Below are 19,985 nucleotides of genomic sequence, written 5' to 3'. Positions count from 1 at the left end.
TTGTTTTCTGAATGTTGAGTTTTAAGCCAACTTTTTCACTCTCCTCTTTAACTTTCATCAAGAGTCTCTTCAGTTCTTTGCTTTCTGCCATAAGGGTGGTGTCATGTGCATAGCTGAGGTTATTGATATTTCTCCTGGCAATCTTGATTCCAGCCTGTGCTTCACTGAGCCCAGCATTTCTCATGATGTACTCTGCATATAAGTTAAATAAGCAGGGTGACAATATACAGCTTTGATGTACTCCTTTCTTGATTTGGAACCAGTCTATTGTTCCATGTCCAGTTCTAACTGTTGCTTCTTGACCCACATACAGATTTCTCAGAAGGGAGGTCAGGTGGTCTGGTATTCCCATCTCTTGAAGGATTTTCCACAGTTTGTTGTGATCTACACAGTCAAAGGCTTTGGCGTAGTCAATTAAGCAAAAGTAGGTGTTTTTCTGGAACTCTCTTGCTCTTTTGATGATCCAACCGATGTTGACAATTTGATCTCTGGTTCCTCTAAAGCATTTTCTAAATCCAGCGTGAACATCTGGAAGTTCACAGTTCACATACTGCTGAAGCCTGGCTTGGAGAATTTTGAGCATTACTTTACTAGGGTGTAAGATGAGTGCAATTGTGCGGTAGTTTGAGCATTCTTTGGCATTGCCTTTCTTTGGGATTGGCATGAAAACTGACCTTTTCCAGTCCTGCGGCCCCTGCTGAGTTTTCCAGATTTGCTGGCATATTGAGTGCAGCACTTTCACAACATCATCTTTTAGGATTTTAAATAGCTCAACTGGAATTCTATCACCTCCTCTAGCTTTGTTTGTAGTGAATGCTTTCTAAGGCCCACTTGACTTCACATTCCAGTATGTCTGGCTCTAGGTGAGTGATCACACAATCGTGGTTATCTGGGTCATGAAGATCTTTCTTGTATAGTTCTTCTGTGTATTCTTGCCACCTCTTCTTAATATCTTGTGCTTCTGTTAGGACCATTTCTGTTCTTTATTGTGCTCACCTTTGCATGAAATGTTCCCTTGGTTTCTCTGATTTTCATGAGATCTCTAGTCTTTCCCATTCTATTGTTTTCTTCTATTTCTTTGCACTGATCACTGAGGAAGGCTTTTCTTATCTCTTTGCTATTCTTTGGAACTCTGCATTCAAATAGATATATCTTTCCTTTTCTCCTTTGCCTTTCGCCTCTCTTCTTTTCACAGCTATTTGTAAGGCCTTCTCAGACAACCATTTTGCCTTTTTGCATTTCTTTTTCTTGGGGATGTTCTTGATCCCAGCCTCCTGTACAGTGTCACAAATCTCCATCCATAGTTCTTCAGGCACTCTGTCTATCAGATCTAATTCCTTGAATCTATTTCTCACTTCCACTGTATAATTATAAGGGATTTGATTTAGGTCATACCTGAATGGTCTGGTGGTTTTCCCTACTTTCTTCAACTTAAGTCTGAATTTAGCAATAAGGAGTTCATGATCTGAGCCACAGTCAGCTCCCAGTCTTGTTTTTGCTGACTGTATAGAGCTTCTCCATCTTTGGCTGCAAAGAATATAATCAATCTGATTTCGTTGTTGACCATCTGGTGATGTCCATGTGTAGGGTCGTCTCTTGTGTTGTTGCAAGAAGGTGTTTGCTATGGCTAGAACGTTCTCTTGGCAAAACTCTGTTTGCAGGTCCCTTATGGGAGTTCCTCTGTTATTCCTAAAGAAACTCATTCTGCTGGTAAAATAACTGTCTGTTTTGTTTTTTAAGGTTGACAAAGAAATGCTAAGAAATTCAGGTCTTGCAGGTTAACAGGATTGCATATTGATTAAGAAGAACTTGGAGATGTTGCCATTCAGGCAGAGTAAAAAAGTCTTTTTTAAAAATAAAACTTTTGACACAAAAAAGAAATAAGTTTCTCTCTTAGCTCCTCTCCTCTTTTATCAATCCTTCCCCCCATGCCTGTGTTTTTAGCTAGAGTAAACTACAAAATCTTTGGCCAAAATTGTTGTATAGTAAACTAGTCATTCAACTAATTCCTTGCCTACTGTGAGATACCCAACAACAATATTAACTGGCACGTGGTTTCTGCAGTGATATCTCACCCACTGGAAGGATTCAATGGCAACCATTCGCCTTTTCACTCTGTTTCAGACCAATGAGATTAAAAACAAATCAAATCTAATGATCAGAACATAAGATATATGTTCAGTCAGTTCAGTTCAGTTCAGTTGCTCAGTTGTGTCCGACTCTTTGCGACCCCATGAATCGCAGCACGCCAGGCCTCCCTGTCCATCACCAACTCCCAGAGTTCACTCAGACTCACGTCCATCAAGTCAGTGATGCCATCCAGCCATCTCATCCTCGGTCGTTCCCTTCTCCTCCTGCCCCCAATCCCTCCCAGCATCAGAGTCTTTTCCAGTGAGTCAACTCTTCCCATGAGGTGGCCAAAGTACTGGAGTTTCAGCTTTAGCATCATTCCTTCCAAAGAAATCCCAGGGCTGATCTCCTTCAGAATGGACTGGTTGGATCTCCTTGCAGTCCAAGGGACTCTCAAGAGTCTTCTCCAACACCACAGTTCAAACGCATCAATTCTTCAGCTCTCAGCTTTCTTCACAGTCCAACTCTCACATCCATACATGACTACTGGAAAAACCATAGCCTTGACTAGATGGACCTTTGTTGGCAAAGTAATGTCTCTGTTTTTGAATATACTATCTAGGTTGGCCATAACTTTCTTCCAAGGAGTAAGCGTCTTTTAATTTCATGGCTGCAATCACCATCTGCAGTGATTTTGGACCCCCCCAAAATAAAGTCTGACACTGTTTCCACTGTTTCCCCATCTATTTCCCATGAAGTGATGGGACCAGAGGCCATGATCTTTGTTTTCTGAATGTTGAGCATTAAGCCAACTTTTTTGCTCTCCACTTTCACTTTCATCAAGAGGCTTTTTAGCTCCTCTTCACTTTCTGCCATAAGGGTGGTGTCATCTGCATATCTGAGGTGATTGATATTTCTCCTGGCAATCTTGATTCCAGCTTGTGTTTCTTCCAGTCCAGCGTTTCTCATGATGTACTCTGCATATAAGTTAAATAAGCAGCGTGACAAGATACAGACTTGACACCCTCCTTTTCCTATTTGGAACCAGTCTCTTGTTCCATGTCCAGTTCTAACTGTTGCTTCCTGACCTGCATACAGATTTCTCAAGAGGTTAGGTGGTCTGGTATTCCCATCTCTTTCAGAATTTTCCACAGTTGATTGTGATCCACACAGTCAAAGGCTTTGGCCTAGTCAATAAAGCAGAAATAGATGTTTTTCTGGAACTCTCTTGCTTTTTCCATGATCCAGCAGATGTTGGCAATTTGATCTCTGGTTCCTGTGCCTTTTCTAAAACCAACTTGAACATCAGGAAATTCACGGTTCACATATTGCTGAAGCCTGGCTAGGAGAATTTTGAGCATTACTTTACTAGGGTGTGAGATGAGTGCAATTGTGCTGTAGTTTGAGCATTCTTTGGCATTGCCTTTCTTTGGGATTGGAATGAAAACTGACCTTTTCCAGTCCTGTGGCCACTGCTGAGTTTTCCAAATTTGCTGGCATATTGAGTGCAGCACTTTCACAGCATCAGCTTTCAGGGTTTGAAACAGCTCAACTGGAATTCCATCACCTCCACTAGCTTTGTTCATAGTGATGCTTTCCAAGGCCCACCTGACTTCACATTCCAAGATGTCTAGCTCTAGATTAGTGATCACATCATCATGATTATCTGGGTCGTGAAGATCTTTTTTGTATAGTTTTTCCGTGTATTCTTGCCACTTCTTCTTAATATCTTCTGCTTCTGTTAGGTCCATACCATTTCTGTCCTTTATCGAGGCCATCTTTGCATGAAATGTTCCCTTGGTTTCTCTAATTTTCTTTAAGAGATCTCTAGCCTTTCCCATTCTGTTGTTTTCCTCTATTTCTTGGCATTGATCACTGAAGAAGGCTTTCTTATCTCTCCTTGCTATTCTTTGGAACTCTGCATTCAGATGCTTATATCTTTCCTTTTCTCCTTTGCTTTTCACTTTTCTTCTTTTCACAGCTATTTGTAAGGCCTCCCTAGACAGCCATTTTGCTTTTTTGCATTTCTTTTCCACGGGGATGGTCTTGATCCCTGTCTCCTGTACAATGTCATGAACCTCATTCCATAGTTCATCAGGCACTCTATCTATCAGATCTAGGCCCTTATGTAGGAGATTTCTGGAGATTACGAGTGAAATGACATAAAACATACAAGACATACAAAAGACAGACAGGACACCACTCTGGCCAGAGGAACAACTGGGCAAACTAATTGCCGTTTATTATTATAAAGCCCTCCTTAGGCAGAATTCCAGACTGTAAGAATAAGCCTTTTCAGTACAGCACAGGTGCATACATGTTATCGTATAGCAAAGGGGAGTGAAATCTCTGTCTACTGAAGAGTCTGCCCAAAGCCCTCATCTCCTTCTTATCTCAAGAAGGGAACTCCCTCGTTTGCAAGGGACCATTAAACTCAAGGCTGTGTCCAGACTCTTTGGCAGAATGTCTCGTATGCAAGGACGCTAAGCCTGAGCAGAGAGACCCGTTTGCAGGCACATCTCTGCTACCTTATTAACCCTTCACCTTAAATTTATTTCTCACTTCCACTGTATAATCATAAGGGATTTGATTTAGGTCATACCTGAATGGTCTAGCGGTTTTCCCTACTTTCTTCAATTTAAGTCTGAATTTGGTAATAAGGAGTTCATGATCTGAGCCACAGTCAGCTTCTGGTCTTGTTTTTGTTGTCTGTATAGAGCTTCTCCATCTTTGGCTGCATAGAATATAATCAATCTGATTTCAGTGTTGACCATCTGGTCATTTCCATGTGTAGAGTCTTCTCTTGTGCTGTTGGAAGAGGGTGTTTGCTATGACCAGTGCATTTTCTTGGCAAAACTCTAGTCTTTTCCCTGCTTCATTCTGCATTCCAAGGCCAATTTTGCCTGTTACTCCAGGTGTTTCTTGACTTCCTACTTTTGCATTCCAGTCCCCTATAATGAAAAGGACATCTTTTTTGGGTGTTCGTTCTAGAAATTCTTGTAGGTCTTCATAAATCCGTTCAACTTCAGCTTCTTCAGCGTTGCTGGTTGGGGCATAGACTTGGATAACTGTGATATTGAATGGTTTGCCTTGGAGACGAACAGAGATCATTCTGTCATTTTTGAGATTGCATCCAAGTACTGCGTTTCGGACTCTTTTGTTGACCATGATGGCTATTCCATTTCTTCTGAGGGATTCCTGCCCGCAGTAGTAGATATAATGGTCATCTGAGTTAGATTCACCCATTCAAGTCCATTTTAGTTCGCTGATTCCTAGAATGTCGACGTTCACTCTTGCCATCTCGTTTGACCACTTCCAATTTGCCTTGATTCATGGACCTGACATTCCAGGTTCCTATGCAATATTGCTCTTTACAGCATCGGATCTTGCTTCTATCACCAGTCACATCCACAACTGGGTATTGTTTTTGCTTTGGCTCCATCCCTTCATTCTTTCTGGAGTTATTTCTCCACTGATCTCCAGTAAGATATTGGGCACCTACCGACCTGGGGAGTTTCTCTTTTGTTATCCTATCATTTTGCCTTTTCATACTGTTCATGGGGTTCTCAAGGCAAGGATACTGAAGTGGCTTGCCATTCCCTTCTCCAGTGGACCACGCTCTGTCAGACCTCTCCACCATGACCCGCCCATCTTGGGTTGCCCCACAGGTATGGCTTGTGGGGCTTATGGTTTCATTGAGTTAGACAAGGCTGTGGTCCTAGTGTGATTAGAATGACTAGTTTTCTGTGAGTATGGTTTCAGTGTGTCTGCCCTCTGATGCCCTCTTGCAACACCTACCGTCTTACTTGGGTTTCTCTTACCTTGGACATGGGGTATCTCTTCACGACTGCTCCAGCAAAGCACAGCCGCTGCTCCTTACCTTGGATGAGGGGTATCTCCTTACCGCCACTGTTCCTCGTTGAAGGTCAGGATATATGTAGATTTGTGTAATTTGAATTAGTCATATGAGTTTCCAAAATACATTTGAAAGAAAAAGTAGTTGGGGAAGGTGAGCAACATAGTCTGTATTTCCCAATAGAGCCCACCCCATTTCCTAATCAGACATTATTCTTTCACTTGTTTGTCTCCAAAGGAGTTAAATTTTCCTATAGAAACCCATTGTATTTCTGTGCACGTTAGACACTTTATGTTCCTTGAAGACAATCTTTTATACAGCAGAAGATTGAAAAAATTTAATACAGGCACCTCCCTGGTGACCCAGTGGCTACGACTCTGCCCTCCCAATATAGGGGGGGAGGGTTCAATCTCTGGTCAGGGAACTAGACCCCACATGTTGCAACTAACAAGAGTTCGCATATGGCAAATAAGAGTTTCCGTGTCTCAACTCAACTAAGACTTCACATGTTGCACCTAAAGATCCCGCACGTCACAACTAAAGATCCCACATGCCACAACTAAGACCCAAGCAGCCAAGTAAATAAAAAATTTAATACATAGAAAACAAAGTATATATGAGATATAAAAAATACATCTTTATTCTCATGCAAGATAGTACTCTTTGACTCCAAACTTTAATAAGTTTTCTTTTCCAATGACTGATCCCATTATTTTTACTTTTCTCCCAACCAGAACTTGAATTCCACTTTTTCTGTAATCCAAAAGCAGTCTTGGCACCAAAGGGAAGTCTGGGACATAATCTATGTGTGTTTCCAATTTCTGGGAGAGAGTGAGTCACTACATTTCTGCTGCAACACAGTTCCACTCCATTATTTTCCAGAGTTACACAACTACACATTTTGGAACTTCCTGAAGACCCCCAGGAGTTGATAAAAAAGAAAGAAAGATATTCCTTTTACATCTCCAAAACCATTCACATATTTTACCTTATTTTTCCCCTAAGATGTTTTAAAACTGCTTTTACAGTATCATCTTTTTCTGTGTATAGAGGTGAAGCTTTTTGCCATGAGTTACAGGATAATAAGGGCTTCCCAGGTGGCATAGTGGTAAAGAATCTGCCTGCCAATGCAGAAAATGCAGGCAACCTAGGTTTGATCCCTGGGTTGGGAAGATCCTTTGATGTAGGGCATGGCAACCCACTCCAGTATTCTTGCCTGAATAATCCCATGGCCAGAGGAGCCTGGTAAGCTACATAGTCCATAGGGTTGCAAAGAGTCAGACTGAAGTGACTTAGCATGAATGCACAGGATAGTAAGTGGTGGAGCTGTGGTTTTTAACCTTGATGTACTGAATTAATACATTCTGAAGTGAAGTGAAGTGAAAGTAGCTCAGTCATGTCCGACTCTGCTATCCCATGGACTATACAGTCCATGGAATTCTCCAGGCCAGAATATTGAAGTGAGTTGCCATTTCCTTCTCCAGGGGAAATAGAGTAGAATACATTCTATTGGGTCATAAAATATTTTAAACAAAGTCATACTTTAACTTGTTTTTGTATGTTTATAGAGATGATTACAAAATGTTCTGTTCAACCAACTTTCTAAGAACATGAGCTGGGTTAAGAGAAATGAAAAAACAGGAAAGTGTGGGAGATCTTTGCCTCCTTCTCCACCACAACTATAGTCAGAGGGGCCCCAGAATCAAGAGACTGGCTCTGCTGTCTGCTCCCCCAAGCTAACTGATTCCAGCAACCTGAACACATGTAGAGACATCTGTGTCCAAGGATGTTAAATGAGATGTAAATGAGTGTTTGACTGGTACTCTGACAAAAAGTTTGGAAATAAAAGATTAAAAAGACATCCAAAACATTTAAAAATACTATCCGATTTTGAAACTAGGACATCTGTGACAAATATTGCAAGAAAAATTCAACAGTGGAGGTAGAAATCTTTTTGAGTATATTTAGGGATGATTTCACATTTTGTAACACAGATAAGTGGGTACTGTTTTGCTGTAAGGCCCCATTTTTATTTGTCTTATTGACATTTTAAAACCATTTTTTAGGAAACGAAGGGGCCTCCATGTGGAAGCAGAAGCCAGATTGTAGAATTTCTTTGCTCTGCCTTCATTGGGCTTCCAGTATTTGGGAGTCGGTTTTCTTCTTTTCAGTCAAGCTTTACTTTATTTGATTCACTAGAACACAGCCTCACTTTCTCATCCTCTACCTCATTTGATGCCAAAATGATGGGCAACTTCATAATCTCTATGTATTAACTATATTTTCTCATTTTCTATATGTTCTGTTGTCTGGGGCCTGGCTGACCCTAGAGAGACTCCCAGGGCTGAGCTAATATGTGTTGCTGTTATTATTTAGTTCCCAAGTCTGACTCTTTACCATTGAGCCACCAGGGAAGCTTTGAGCTAATTTGTAGAGTTAGTAAACTTCTCCTCTGTGAGCCTGCCTTTCATGTGTAAACCAACCAATCCAGAGTCTGTACAAATCACCTCTTCAGTTCAGTTCAGTTCAGTCACTCAGTCATGCCTGACTCTTTGCGACCCCATGAACTGCAGCACGCCAAGCCTCCCTGTCCATCACCAACTCCTGGAGTTTACTCAAACTCATGTCCATTAAGTTGGTGATGCCATCCAGCCATCTCATCCTCTGTCATCCCCTTTTCCTCCTGCCCTTAATCTTTCCCAGCATCAGGGTCTTTTCAAATGAGTCAGCTCTTCACATCAGGTGGCCAAAGTATTGGAGTTTCAGCTTCAACATCAGTCCTTCCAGGGAACACCCAGGACTGATCTCCCTTAGGATGGACTGGTTGGATCTCCTTGCAGTCCAAGGGACTCTCAAGAGTCTTCTTCAACACCACAGTTCAAAAGCATCATATCTATTATTTGGTTGCATCCCATCTTAATTGTGGCACACAGGGTCATACGGGATCTTTCTTTGCTGTGCTGAGATGCTAAATGTGGCACAGTCTTATGTTAGTGGCTCTGCAGCATGCGGGATCTTAGTCCCCCCACCAAGAATTGAACCCAAGTCCCCTTCATTGCAAGATGGATTCTTAATCACTGGACCCCTAGGGAAGTCCTCGGGCAGAAGTCTTTACTGTGGTTTCTATGGAGATGGGCGAGACACAAGTAGGTCTAGCATTGGCTGCTTTGAATAATTTCAGTGGGCTCTGCAGTACAGAGGCTATCTCTAGTTGTCTGGTGCCTGCCCTAGGATGATTAGGGCAGAGAAATACTGCCTGTTGGAGTTTAGTAAAAGCCCGATATTGTTGTTTAGTCACTAAGTCATGTCCAACTATTTTGTAACACCATGGACTGTAGCCCGCCAGGCTTCTCTGTCTATGGGACTTCCCCAGGCAAGAATACTGGAGTGGGTTGCCATTTCCTCTTCCAGAGGATCTTCCCGATCTAGTGATCAAACCCATGTCCCTTGCATTGCAGGTGGATTTGTTACCACTGAGCCATCAGGGAAGCCCTAAAAGCCTGGTAGTGACCAAACTAGACAGCATAATAAAAAGTAGAGACATTACTTTGTCAATAAAGGTCCATCTAGTCAAGGTTATGGTTTTTCCAGTAGTCATGTATGGATGTGAGAGTTGGACTATAAAGAAAGCTGAGTGCTGAAGAATTGATGCTTTTGAAGTGTGGTATTGGAGATCCAAACAGTCCATTCTGAAGGAGATCAGTCCTGGGATTTCTTTGGAAGGAATGATGCTAAAGCTGAAACTCCAGTACTTTGGCCACCTCATGAGAACAGTTGACTCATTGGAAAAGACTCTGATGCTGGGAGGGATTGGGGACAGGAGGAAAAGGGGACAACAGAGGATGAGATGGCTGGATGGCATCACTGACTCGATGGACGTGAGTCTGAGTGAACTCCGGGAGTTGGTGCTGGACAGGGAGGCCTGGCGTGCTGCGATTCATGGGGTTGCAAAGAGTCGGACACAACTGAGCGACTGAACTGAACTGAATAGGTACAGATGGGCTTCCCAGGTAGTGCTAGTGGTAAAGAACCTGCCTGTCAATGCAGGAGATGTAAGAGATACAGGTTCAATCCCTGGGTTGGGAAGATCCCTTGGAGGAGGGCATGGCAACCCCCACTCCAGTATTCTTGCCTGAAGAGTCCCATGGACAGAGGAGCCTGGTGGGCTACAGTCCATAGCGTTGCAAGAGCTGGACATGACTGAAGTGACTTAGCATGCATGCATAGGTATAGATATTATAGGAGTTGTCTCGTGTGGTTATAGAAGCTAAGAAGTCTTGCGATCTTCTGTCTGTGGGAACCAAGAAAGCCTCTGGAGTAATTTAATCCAAATCTAAAGCCCTGAGAACCAGAAGGCCAATGATGTCTTAAGTCTTGGTCTGAGTCTGAAAGCCAAAGAAACAGCTGTGCTGATGGTCCATGGGCAGAAGATGAATATCCTAGGTCAAGCAGAGAGATCGAATGTGCCCCTTTTCTGCCTGTTCTATTCTAGTCCTTAAGGAATTCGATGATGCCCCAATAAAATGGTGATTGTAATCTTCTTTACTCAGTATGTTGGTTAAAATGCCAGTCTCTTCCAAAAATAGCTTCACAGACACATCAAAAACAATGCCTTACTAACTATCTGGGTATCCTTTAGCCCAGTCAAGTGGACATAAAATTAACCATCACAGATATTTTTGGCAAAACATCATTCGGTATAATGTAGCAAAGCACTAGATTTTTGGAAAGAAAAAAATAAATGAAACCTCTTTTATTTTAAAGATTCTGCTACACTAAGGTTAAGATTTTTATGTGAGTGAGGTTGGAGAGGAGTGGAAGGTTACTAACTCAGGGGACTCCATATTTAGAGGTAATTATGGAAAATATAACCATAAAGCCACTGACTATGTTAAGTGCTATATATGTAAAATATCATATTTAGGACTGTTTATCTTCTGAATCACTTAAGGTAAAAGATGAAAAACTGTAAATCTTGTTTCTGTATACACACTTTTTTAGAGCAGTTTAAGGTTTAAAGTTAAGTTGAATGGAAAGTACAAGGAGTTACTATATACCAGGGGTCCCCAACCTTTTTGGCACTAGGGACAGGTTTTGTGGAAGAAAATTTTTCCATGGACCCAAGGGATGTGGGATGGTTTCGGGGTGATTCAAACGCATTACCTTTTCTGTGCATTTTATTTCTATTATTATTATTATATCAGCTGCACCTCAGAGCACCAGACATGAGATCCCAGAGGTTGGGATCTCTCCAGTCTCTCCCAGTTCCCCTATTATTAACATGTTGAATTAGTCTGGTGCATTTATTACAAGTGATGAACCAATATTGGTACACTACTATTAACTAAAGTTCATAGTTTATGTTAGGGTTCACTTTTTATGTCCTAGTTTTTCAGAGTTCTGCAAATATTGATACATAATGTCATGTATCCACTAATATGCTGCTGTTAAGTTGATTCAGTCGTTCCGAGTCTTTGGGACCCTAGAGACCACAGCCCACCAGGCTCCTCCAGGCAAGAATACTGGAGTGGGTTGCCAAGTCTTCCTTCAGGGGATCTTCCTGATTCAGGAATCAAACCTGTACCTCTTATGTCTCTTGCACTGGCAGGCGGGTTCTTTACCGCTACTGCCACCTGGGAACCCACCAATACAGATAGCATCATACTATGATGAGGCATAAGGGACATGGGTTTGATTCCTGGGTCAGGACCTGGATAGGGGCATGGCAATCCACTCCCAGTGTTCTCTGGGGCTTCCCTGGTGGCTCAGATGGTAAAGAATCTGCCTGCAATGCAGGAGACCCAGGTTCAATCCCTGGGTCAGGAAGATCCCCTGGAGAAGGGAATGCAACCCACTCCAGTATCCTTGCCTGGAGAATTCCATGGACAGAGGAACCTGGTGGGCTACAGTCCATGGGTTAACAAAGAATCGGATATGGCTGAGCGACTAACAAATTTGCTTTCACAAGATGTGACACAGCGCAATTTTAGGAGGCTTCGCTTGTGGCTCACCTGGTAAAGAATCTGTCTGCAATGTGGGAGACCTGGGTTCGATCCCTGGGTTGTGAAGATCCCCGGAGAAGGGAAAGGGTACCCACTTCAGTATTCTGGCCTGGAGAATTCCATTGACTGTATAGTCCATGGGGCCGCAAAGAGTCGGACATGACTGAGTGACTTTTATTTTCGCTTGCCCCACCAGCTGTAATGCAGTGGGAAATTGTATGAGCTCCATGGTCAGCTTTCACAGGTTCAAATGTCAGCCATGCCCCTACTGGTACTTGTATTGTGGATGGTGGTTGTTTAGAGCAGACACAGTGAGAACAGAAGCCCCATACGTGGTAGTAAACATAACCATAGGGGCTTCCCTGATAGTTCAATTAGTAAAGAATTTGCCTGCAATGCAGGAGACCCTGGTTCGATTCCTGGATTGGGAAGAACCGCTGGAGAAGGAAATGGCTACTCACTCCAGTATTCAGGCTGGAGAATTCTATGGACTGTATAGTCTATGCAGTCACAAAGAGTCAGACATGACTGAGCTACTTTCACTTTCACTCATACAAAGTAGTTTCTCTGCCCTAAAAATCCCTGTGTTTCAACTATTCATTTCTCCCTCAATCTGCCAGAAAATTGGCAACTACCGATCTTCCTACTATCTACATAATTTCCCTTTATCAAAAAGTTATATGGTTGAAATTACACAGTATGTGTAGCCTTTTCAGTCTGGCTTCTTTCACTTACCTATATGTGTTTAAGATCTGTCATATCTTTTCATGGCTGGCTAGCTCATTTCTCTTCATCTTTAAATAATATTTCATTATATGGATGTTTATCCCGGTTTATTAAACCAGTTTGTATATTCATTCACCTATTTAAAACACCTCAGTTCAGTTCAGTTCAGTTCAGTCGCTCAGTCGTGTCCGACTCTTTGTGACCCCATGAATCACAGCACGCCAGGCCTCCCTGTCCATCACCAACTCCCAGAGTTCACTCAGACTCACGTCCATCGAGTCAGTGATGCCATCCAGCCATCTCATCCTCGGTCGTTCCCTTCTCCTCCTGCCCCCAATCCCTCCCAGCATCAAAGTCTTTTCCAGTGAGTCAACTCTTTGCATGAGGTGGCCAAAGTACTGGAGTTTCAGCTTTAGCATCATTCCTTCCAAAAAATCCCAGGGCTGATCTCCTTCAGAATGGACTGGTTGCATCTCCTTGCAGTCCAAGGGACTCTCAAGAGTCTTCTCCAACACCACAGTTCAAAAGCATCAATTCTTCGGCGCTCAGCTTTCTTCTTAGTCCAACTCTCACATCCATACATGACTACTGGAAAAACCATAGCCTTGACTAGATGGGCCTTAGTCAGCAAAGTAATGTTTCTGCTTTTGAATATGCTATCTAGGTTGGTCATAACTTTTCTTCCAAGGAGTAAGCGTCTTTGAATTTCATGGCTGCAATCACCATCTGCAGTGATTTTGGAGCCCCCCAAAATGAAGTCTGACACTGTTTCCACTGTTTCCCCATCTATTTCCCATGAAGTGATGGGACTGGATGCCATGATCTTCGTTTTCTGAATGTTGAGCTTTAAGCCAGCTTTTTCACTCTCCTCTTTCACTTTCATCAAGAGGCTTTTTAGTTTCTCTTCACTTTCTGCCATAAGGGTGGTGTCATCTGCATATCTGAAGTTATTGGCATTTCTCCCAGCAATCTTGATTCCAGCCTTTGTTTCTTCCAGTCCAGCGTTTCTCATGATGTACTCCGCATATAAGTTAAATAAGCAGGGTGACAGTTGCTTCTAAATTTTGGCAAATATGAATTAAGCTGCTATAAACATTTGTGCACAGGTTTTTGTTTTAAAAGATTTATTTATTTATTGGATGTGCCAGGTCTTAGTTGCACAGGGATCCTTAGTTTCCTGACCAGGGATCAAACCCAGGCCCCCTGCATTGGGAATGCTGTCTTAGCCACAAGACCACCAGGGAAGTCCCTTGTATGCTGGTTTTTATGTGGATCGGTCTCAGCTTCTTTAGGTAAATACCTAACTGTGTGATTTCTTGATATCAAGGTAAGATTATATTTAGCTTTGTACAAGTAAGAAACTGCCAATCTGTCTTCCAAAGTGACTGTATTATTTTACTTTCCCATTAACAATTTCATTGTCATTTTAATTTGCATTTCTTTAATTAATTGCCAATATTCATTCATTCAACAAATAAGTATTCACTTATTATGCAGCAGGCTGTCGGGCACTAGGGATACAGCAGTAAACAGAACAGACAAAACTGGCTTTCCCTCTGGAACTGACATTCTGGAAACAACATACAAATTTCCTAAATAGCATGTTAGATTGTAAAAAGTACTATGAAGAAAAATAGAAGTGTATGCATGTGGGGTTAACTTTAACTGTAGTGGTCAGGGAAGGTCTCACTGAGAGGTGACTATGAGGAAGAGACCTAAAGGAGATGAAAGAGAATCATGTGATAACCGGAAAAGAAGAGTTCCGACAACATAGGATGGCCCTGGGGCAGAACCCTTCCTCCACAAGTAGTGTTTAAAGAACAGCAAAAGTCTAGTGTGACTTTTGGTCTAGTAGCCCAAATCTCTAGACTGCCCAGTCTTACTAGTCTGTTATGGTTCAGGAAATGGTTCCCTCTTGTTGCTGCTTCTCATAGCTAGAGTTACTCCATTATAATCATTGATCTTATAGCACTATATATTTGGTCAATCACTTTGACTAATCATCATTTTTATTGATGGCGCAATAATCTTGTAAAATAAGCAGAATACAAGTAATACAGCTAGTCACATTAATATAGTCTTAAAGTGGAAAGTGGAGTCGCTCAGTCATGTCCGACTCTTTGTGACCCCATGGACTGTAGCCTACCAGGCTCCTCTGTCCATGGGATTTTCCAGGCAATAGTACTGGAGTGGGCTGCCATTTCCTTCCCCAGGGGATCTTCCTGACCCAGGGATCGAACCAGGGTCTCCGGCATTGTAGACAGAAGCTTTACCGTCTGAGCCCCGAGGGAAATCTGGTCTGAGGGAAGCACTTAAGCTAAGAGCTTCCTTTGGATGCAACCCAGTATCTCCCCAGGTCATCTTACCAGTCTGTTCTGTACCAAATATTAACTCTGATGGAAATGATACACTTGCATTGTTCATAAAAGTTCACCAAAGATGTTTGCACACCTTAAGGGGACCTCTTACAGGACTGAGAAAGCAATGTTATCTTCTAAGGAGTTACATGGCTGTCACCAGAAAGAGAAAAACTGATCTTTAGGATTTGAGCAGGTATTTCTGCCACTGGGGAGGAGGTCTGGGTAATGCACAATGCACATTAGAGGGAAGGGAGGAGGCCGAAGAGCAGAGAAAACTTTTTAAGCTTAAATTGTCCTCTTAAGTATTGATAAAACCAGTAGAGATACGAGCTGAAACCTACGATATTTAGCTACTTGCACTAAGGACGCACCCACCATCAGCTGCTGTAAAAGGTACAGCCCTTGACACAACTGGCCTTCCCTTGTGGCTCAGCTGGTAAGGCATCCGCCCGCTAGGTTCGATCCTTGGGTTGGGAAGATGCCCTGGAGTGGGCATGCTCCAGTATTCTGGCCTGGAGAATTCCATGAACTGTGTAGCCCATGCGGTCGCAAAAAGTCGAACACGCCTGAGTGACTTTTACTTCGCTTTACTTGACACAATTAGCCGGGAAAGAACTCCCTGTTAACCATCTTTCTTTTTTTTTTTGTTAACCATCTTTCTGAGTAGCAAATCCTACCTTTAAGGGCTAAAATTTCTGATTCGGGGCGATAAGAAGTGACCGACTAGGAAACTTGGCGTAGTTGTCCCAACAGGGCCGGGGAAGGTGGCGCCCCACACTCGCCTTCAAGCGACGAAACAGAGGGCCTACGGAGCATTAAAGAAAGGTCCGCGTCATTTTTGAGATGGACACAAAATGGAGCATAAACCCTTCACAGAAGCCAGTTTGAGTGACAGCCTTCCGCGCCAGTCCCCAGGGCCTTTGGAAGATTTTTTTCAAAAGGGCCGGGAACCCACAGAAGGTTTGGCTTGCCACGGACCAGACCCGCCCACAGCACCTCCCAGAGAGGGTGGTGTCGCCGGAGGGATGACGTAAAAAGGCGTCGCGTTGAGGGTGACGCGTGGCGTAGATGACGTAGGGCTGCGCCTGTCACCCCCGGGGCTTGTTGCGAGGAGGAGCGGGCGCCATGGCGGTTCTGCTGGAGACCACTTTAGGCGACGTCGTCATCGACCTGTACACAGAAGAGCGGCCGCGCGGTGAGGCCCCGGCCCTGCTCACCTCTCGGCGGGCCGCGCTCCTTTCCTCCCCGGCGCTTTGCCTTTTCTGCCCAGTCCCCGGCGTGGACTGGCTGGAGCTTCTGGGCTGATGGTGCCGCGACCGCGCAGTTTATCAGCGGGCCCTGGTTGAAAAGTTTGTTTCTGAGGAGCAACCTTTCTCCGCCTCTGGTGCTGGCCAGTCGGGTGGCAGGTGCTTGTGGTTGTTAAATCCCTGTGTGTGTGTAGTGCAGGCTGCATATTCAGTGCCCATAGCTCTTGTGGCTTTACTGCTTTTTACTAGTCAAGAACATACCGAGTATTCCTTGGTGTGTAATCAGTAAATCTTGATGAAAGCAGGGACGAAGGGCTTGGAGCAGTGAGTGTGGGCATCCCTCCTGGGTAGAGGGAGGGCTGTCCGGAGGTGTGCACCCAGTCTTAGCAAACACTCGTTGATCGCCCACTACGCGAGACTTTGTGCCAAGCCGTGGGATGGGCGTCTTGCCCTCGAAGGTTTAATTTTCCACTGGGGGAAATAGGCGCCGCAACCCATTTAATTTAAGCGATGTAGTGGAAGAATGTGTAAGTTGCCATGGAAACCAGAGGAGGGAGTAATTCTTCCTGGCTGGGGGTGGGGAGAAGCCGAGCTAAGGAAGAATGCAGAGCACTTGAACTCGCTCTTTTAAAAATGAGTGGGAGTGAGAGTGTTCTTGTTTGGTTGGAATTTTCTGGAAACGGCAAGTAGATCGGCGTGGCTTGACAGTGAAATGGCAGGCCGTGAGTCTGGTCATATACGTTTTTTAGGTTAGGTTTGGTCCTGTATAGCCTTGTGTGCCCTACTGAAAACCACAATCTCTGAAGGGTTTGAAAGCAGGATTGAGAGAGGCGTTAACAAACTTGTTTTAGGACGATAATAAGCAGCAATGTGGAGAATGTTTCAGAGTGGGGAGAAACTGGAGAAACTGTAACTAAACAGGAGAGTTTAGTTACAATCAGGGTCCTGCACCCAAGGAATGCAGTTTGTCAAAGAAGATGAAACAAGCTATACGATATGGTACCATGAGTGCCTGCTGAGGTGCTGCGCTTTATCCCACACTGAGTTATCACCCCCTCCCCAGCAGCTCTTAGCATACATCTATTCCTTTCTTATACTGATGCCTGTGCCCCACATTTCTCCCCTTTGTTGTCCTTTTTTCAGACTTCCTGTTTATTAATCAGTTCTCAGGTCAAGCACGGTCTCTTCTGTGAAGCTCCCTGTGTCCCTGAGCAGAGTTAGATTGGTTTCTTTTGCTCTGCCTCAGGTCTTCTTTAAATCACATAGTACGTATTATACATTTTCCTGTTGGCCTGGAATTATTTTCAAGTCTTGGTCTCCTCTCAAGATGTAAACTTTAAGAGAGCAGGGACTATTCCTTGATTATCTCTGTATCTTGAGCACCTAGTGCAGTTCCTGACACTTTGAAGGTACACACCGAAGTAATGGATAATATGTGTTGTATTCAGACTCTTTGTTCAAGTGATAGAAACTCAACTGAAACTGCCTTAAAGAAAATAATGGATTGCCTTATGTTACTGGTGTAAGCTTTGGGCTTCCCTGGTAGTTCAGCTGGTAAAGAATCTGCCCGCAATGCGGGAGACCTGGGTTTGATCCCTGGGTTGGGAAGATCCCCTGGAGAAAGGAAAGGCAACCCACTCCAGTATTCTGGGCTGGAGAATTCCATGGACATGTATAGTCCATGGGGGTCCTAGAGTGGGACAGGACTGAGTGACTTTCACTTTCACTTTCACTGGGGTAAGCTTTAAGGATGACAGGATCCAGGGGTTCACAGAGTCTTATAGGGAATTGTATTTTTCATCTTTCAGTTTTGTTTGAGTTTGACACCTTCCATGTGGAGCAGCATTTGGGAAGGAATGGGCCTTTTTCCCTAGAATTATGAGAAGCTGAAAGGGAGGTAGGATTATCCCACCTAATTAACACAGAATGTTTTTTTGTGTGATTTTGCAGTGTTTCTGCAATGATAGCTTGGAACACTTAAAACATAAATCCACATTCTTTGTATATATTTGTAATGTGTAAGTAGTTGTGATTGGATATCTACTTATATGTGTAACTACTTATCAATCTATATTAAATATATCCAGACTTATTTTTCTTTTTTCCTCACTCCCTTTCTCCCTTTTCCTTTTTATAAAAACTTTATTATAGAAAACTTTAACCATGTACAAAAGTAGAATCATGTAAATGAACTCTCCGGTGTTGATGATCAGCTTCATTTAACAGTTGTTAATATATGTTTCATTTATATTGCCACGTCTGCTGAATTTTTTGTTTGTTTTTGGCTGTGCTGTGCAGCCTGTGGGATCTTAGTTCTCTGACCGAGGATTGAACCCCAGGCCGTGGCAGTGAAAGTGCTGAGTCCTAACCACTGACAGGAATTCCTTTACATGACATTAAAGGGCTTCGCTGGTGGCTCAGATGATAAAGAATCCACCTTCAATGCTGGAGACCTGGGTTCGATCCCTGGGTTAGGAAGAGCCCTTGAAAAAGGAAATGGCAACCCACTCCAATATTCTTGCCTGGAGAAATTCCATGGACAGAGGAACCTGGCAGGCTACAGTCCACAGGGTGGCAAAGAGTCGGACATGACTGAGTGACTAACATATGACATTTATTTAATCTGTAATTAATTAAAAGATGCTTGCTCCTTGGAAGAAAAGCTATGACAAATCTAGGCAGCGTATTGAAAAGCAGAGACATTACTTTGCTGACAAAGGTCTGTATAGTCAAAACTATGGTTTTTCCAGTAGTCACGTGTTGCTGTGAGAGTTGGACCATAAAGAAGGCTGAACCATGAAGAATTGATGCTTTTGAACTGTAGTGTTGGAGAAGACTCTTGAGAGTCCCTTGGACTACAAGGAGATCCAACCAGTCCATCCCTAAAGGAAATCAACTCTGTATACTCATTGGAAGGACTGATGCTGAAGCTGAAGCTCCAATACTTTGGCCACCTGATGCGAAGAGCCGACCCTGATGCTGGGAAAGATTGAAGGCAGGAGGAGAAGGGAACGACAGAGGATGAGATGGTTGGATGGCGTCACTGACTCAGTAGACATGAGTTTGAGCAAGTTCTGGGAGATGGTGAAGGACAGGGAAGCCTGGCCTGCTGCAGTCCATGGGGTCACAAAGTCGAACACGATGACTGAACAACATAAGATATTTTTTTAAAGAGATAACATAACCACAAGCCATGGTCACATCTAGAGAAATAAGCGATAATTCCTCTTTGTTGTTTAGTTGCTCAGTCCTGTCTGACTCTTTTGCGACCCAATGCGCTGTAAGCCTGCCAAGCTCCTCTGTCCATGGGATTTACCAGGCATGGAGTGGGTTGCCATTTCCTTCTCCCGGGGATCCTCCCAATCCAGAGACTGAACCTGTGTCTCCTACATTTGCAGGCAGATTCTTTACCACTGAGCCACCAGGGGAGCCCCAATAATTCCGTAGTAACATTCATGTTTATCTGTTGTCTCATAAACATTTAAAAGAATATTTCATCATTTGAAATGGGATCCAAACAAAGACCATGTATTGTATTGGTTGATTCAGCTCTTAAATGGGGCTTCCCAGGTGGCATAGTGGTAAAGAATCTGCCTGCAATGCATGGGACTCAAGAGACACAGGTTCAATTTCTGGGCCTGGAAGGTCCTCTGGCTGTTTCACAATGTCTTCCCACCTTGAAATGGCCCCTCTCTACTCTCTGCCAGTCCAGTTCTTTTAATGT

At 43.4% G+C, this 19,985-nt stretch overlaps 1 protein-coding gene across 1 annotated transcript in view; it reads left to right on the top strand.

Annotated features, from left to right (window-relative positions):
- The first annotated feature begins 16,082 nt into the window (after positions 1–16,082).
- The window catches only part of PPIL4 (peptidylprolyl isomerase like 4), a 34,424-nt gene continuing 30,521 nt past the window's right edge, over positions 16,083–19,985 (top strand). Inside the window, 1 exon segment of the mRNA XM_052645886.1 lies at positions 16,083–16,209. Coding sequence (XP_052501846.1) covers positions 16,083–16,209 — 127 coding nt within the window.

The sequence above is a fragment of the Budorcas taxicolor genome, chromosome 9, assembly GCF_023091745.1.
Source record: "Budorcas taxicolor isolate Tak-1 chromosome 9, Takin1.1, whole genome shotgun sequence".
In the NCBI taxonomy this organism is placed as follows: domain Eukaryota; kingdom Metazoa; phylum Chordata; class Mammalia; order Artiodactyla; family Bovidae; genus Budorcas; species Budorcas taxicolor.
Note: the sequence above shows the minus strand (reverse complement) of the source record. Positions and strands in the feature narration are given on the sequence as shown.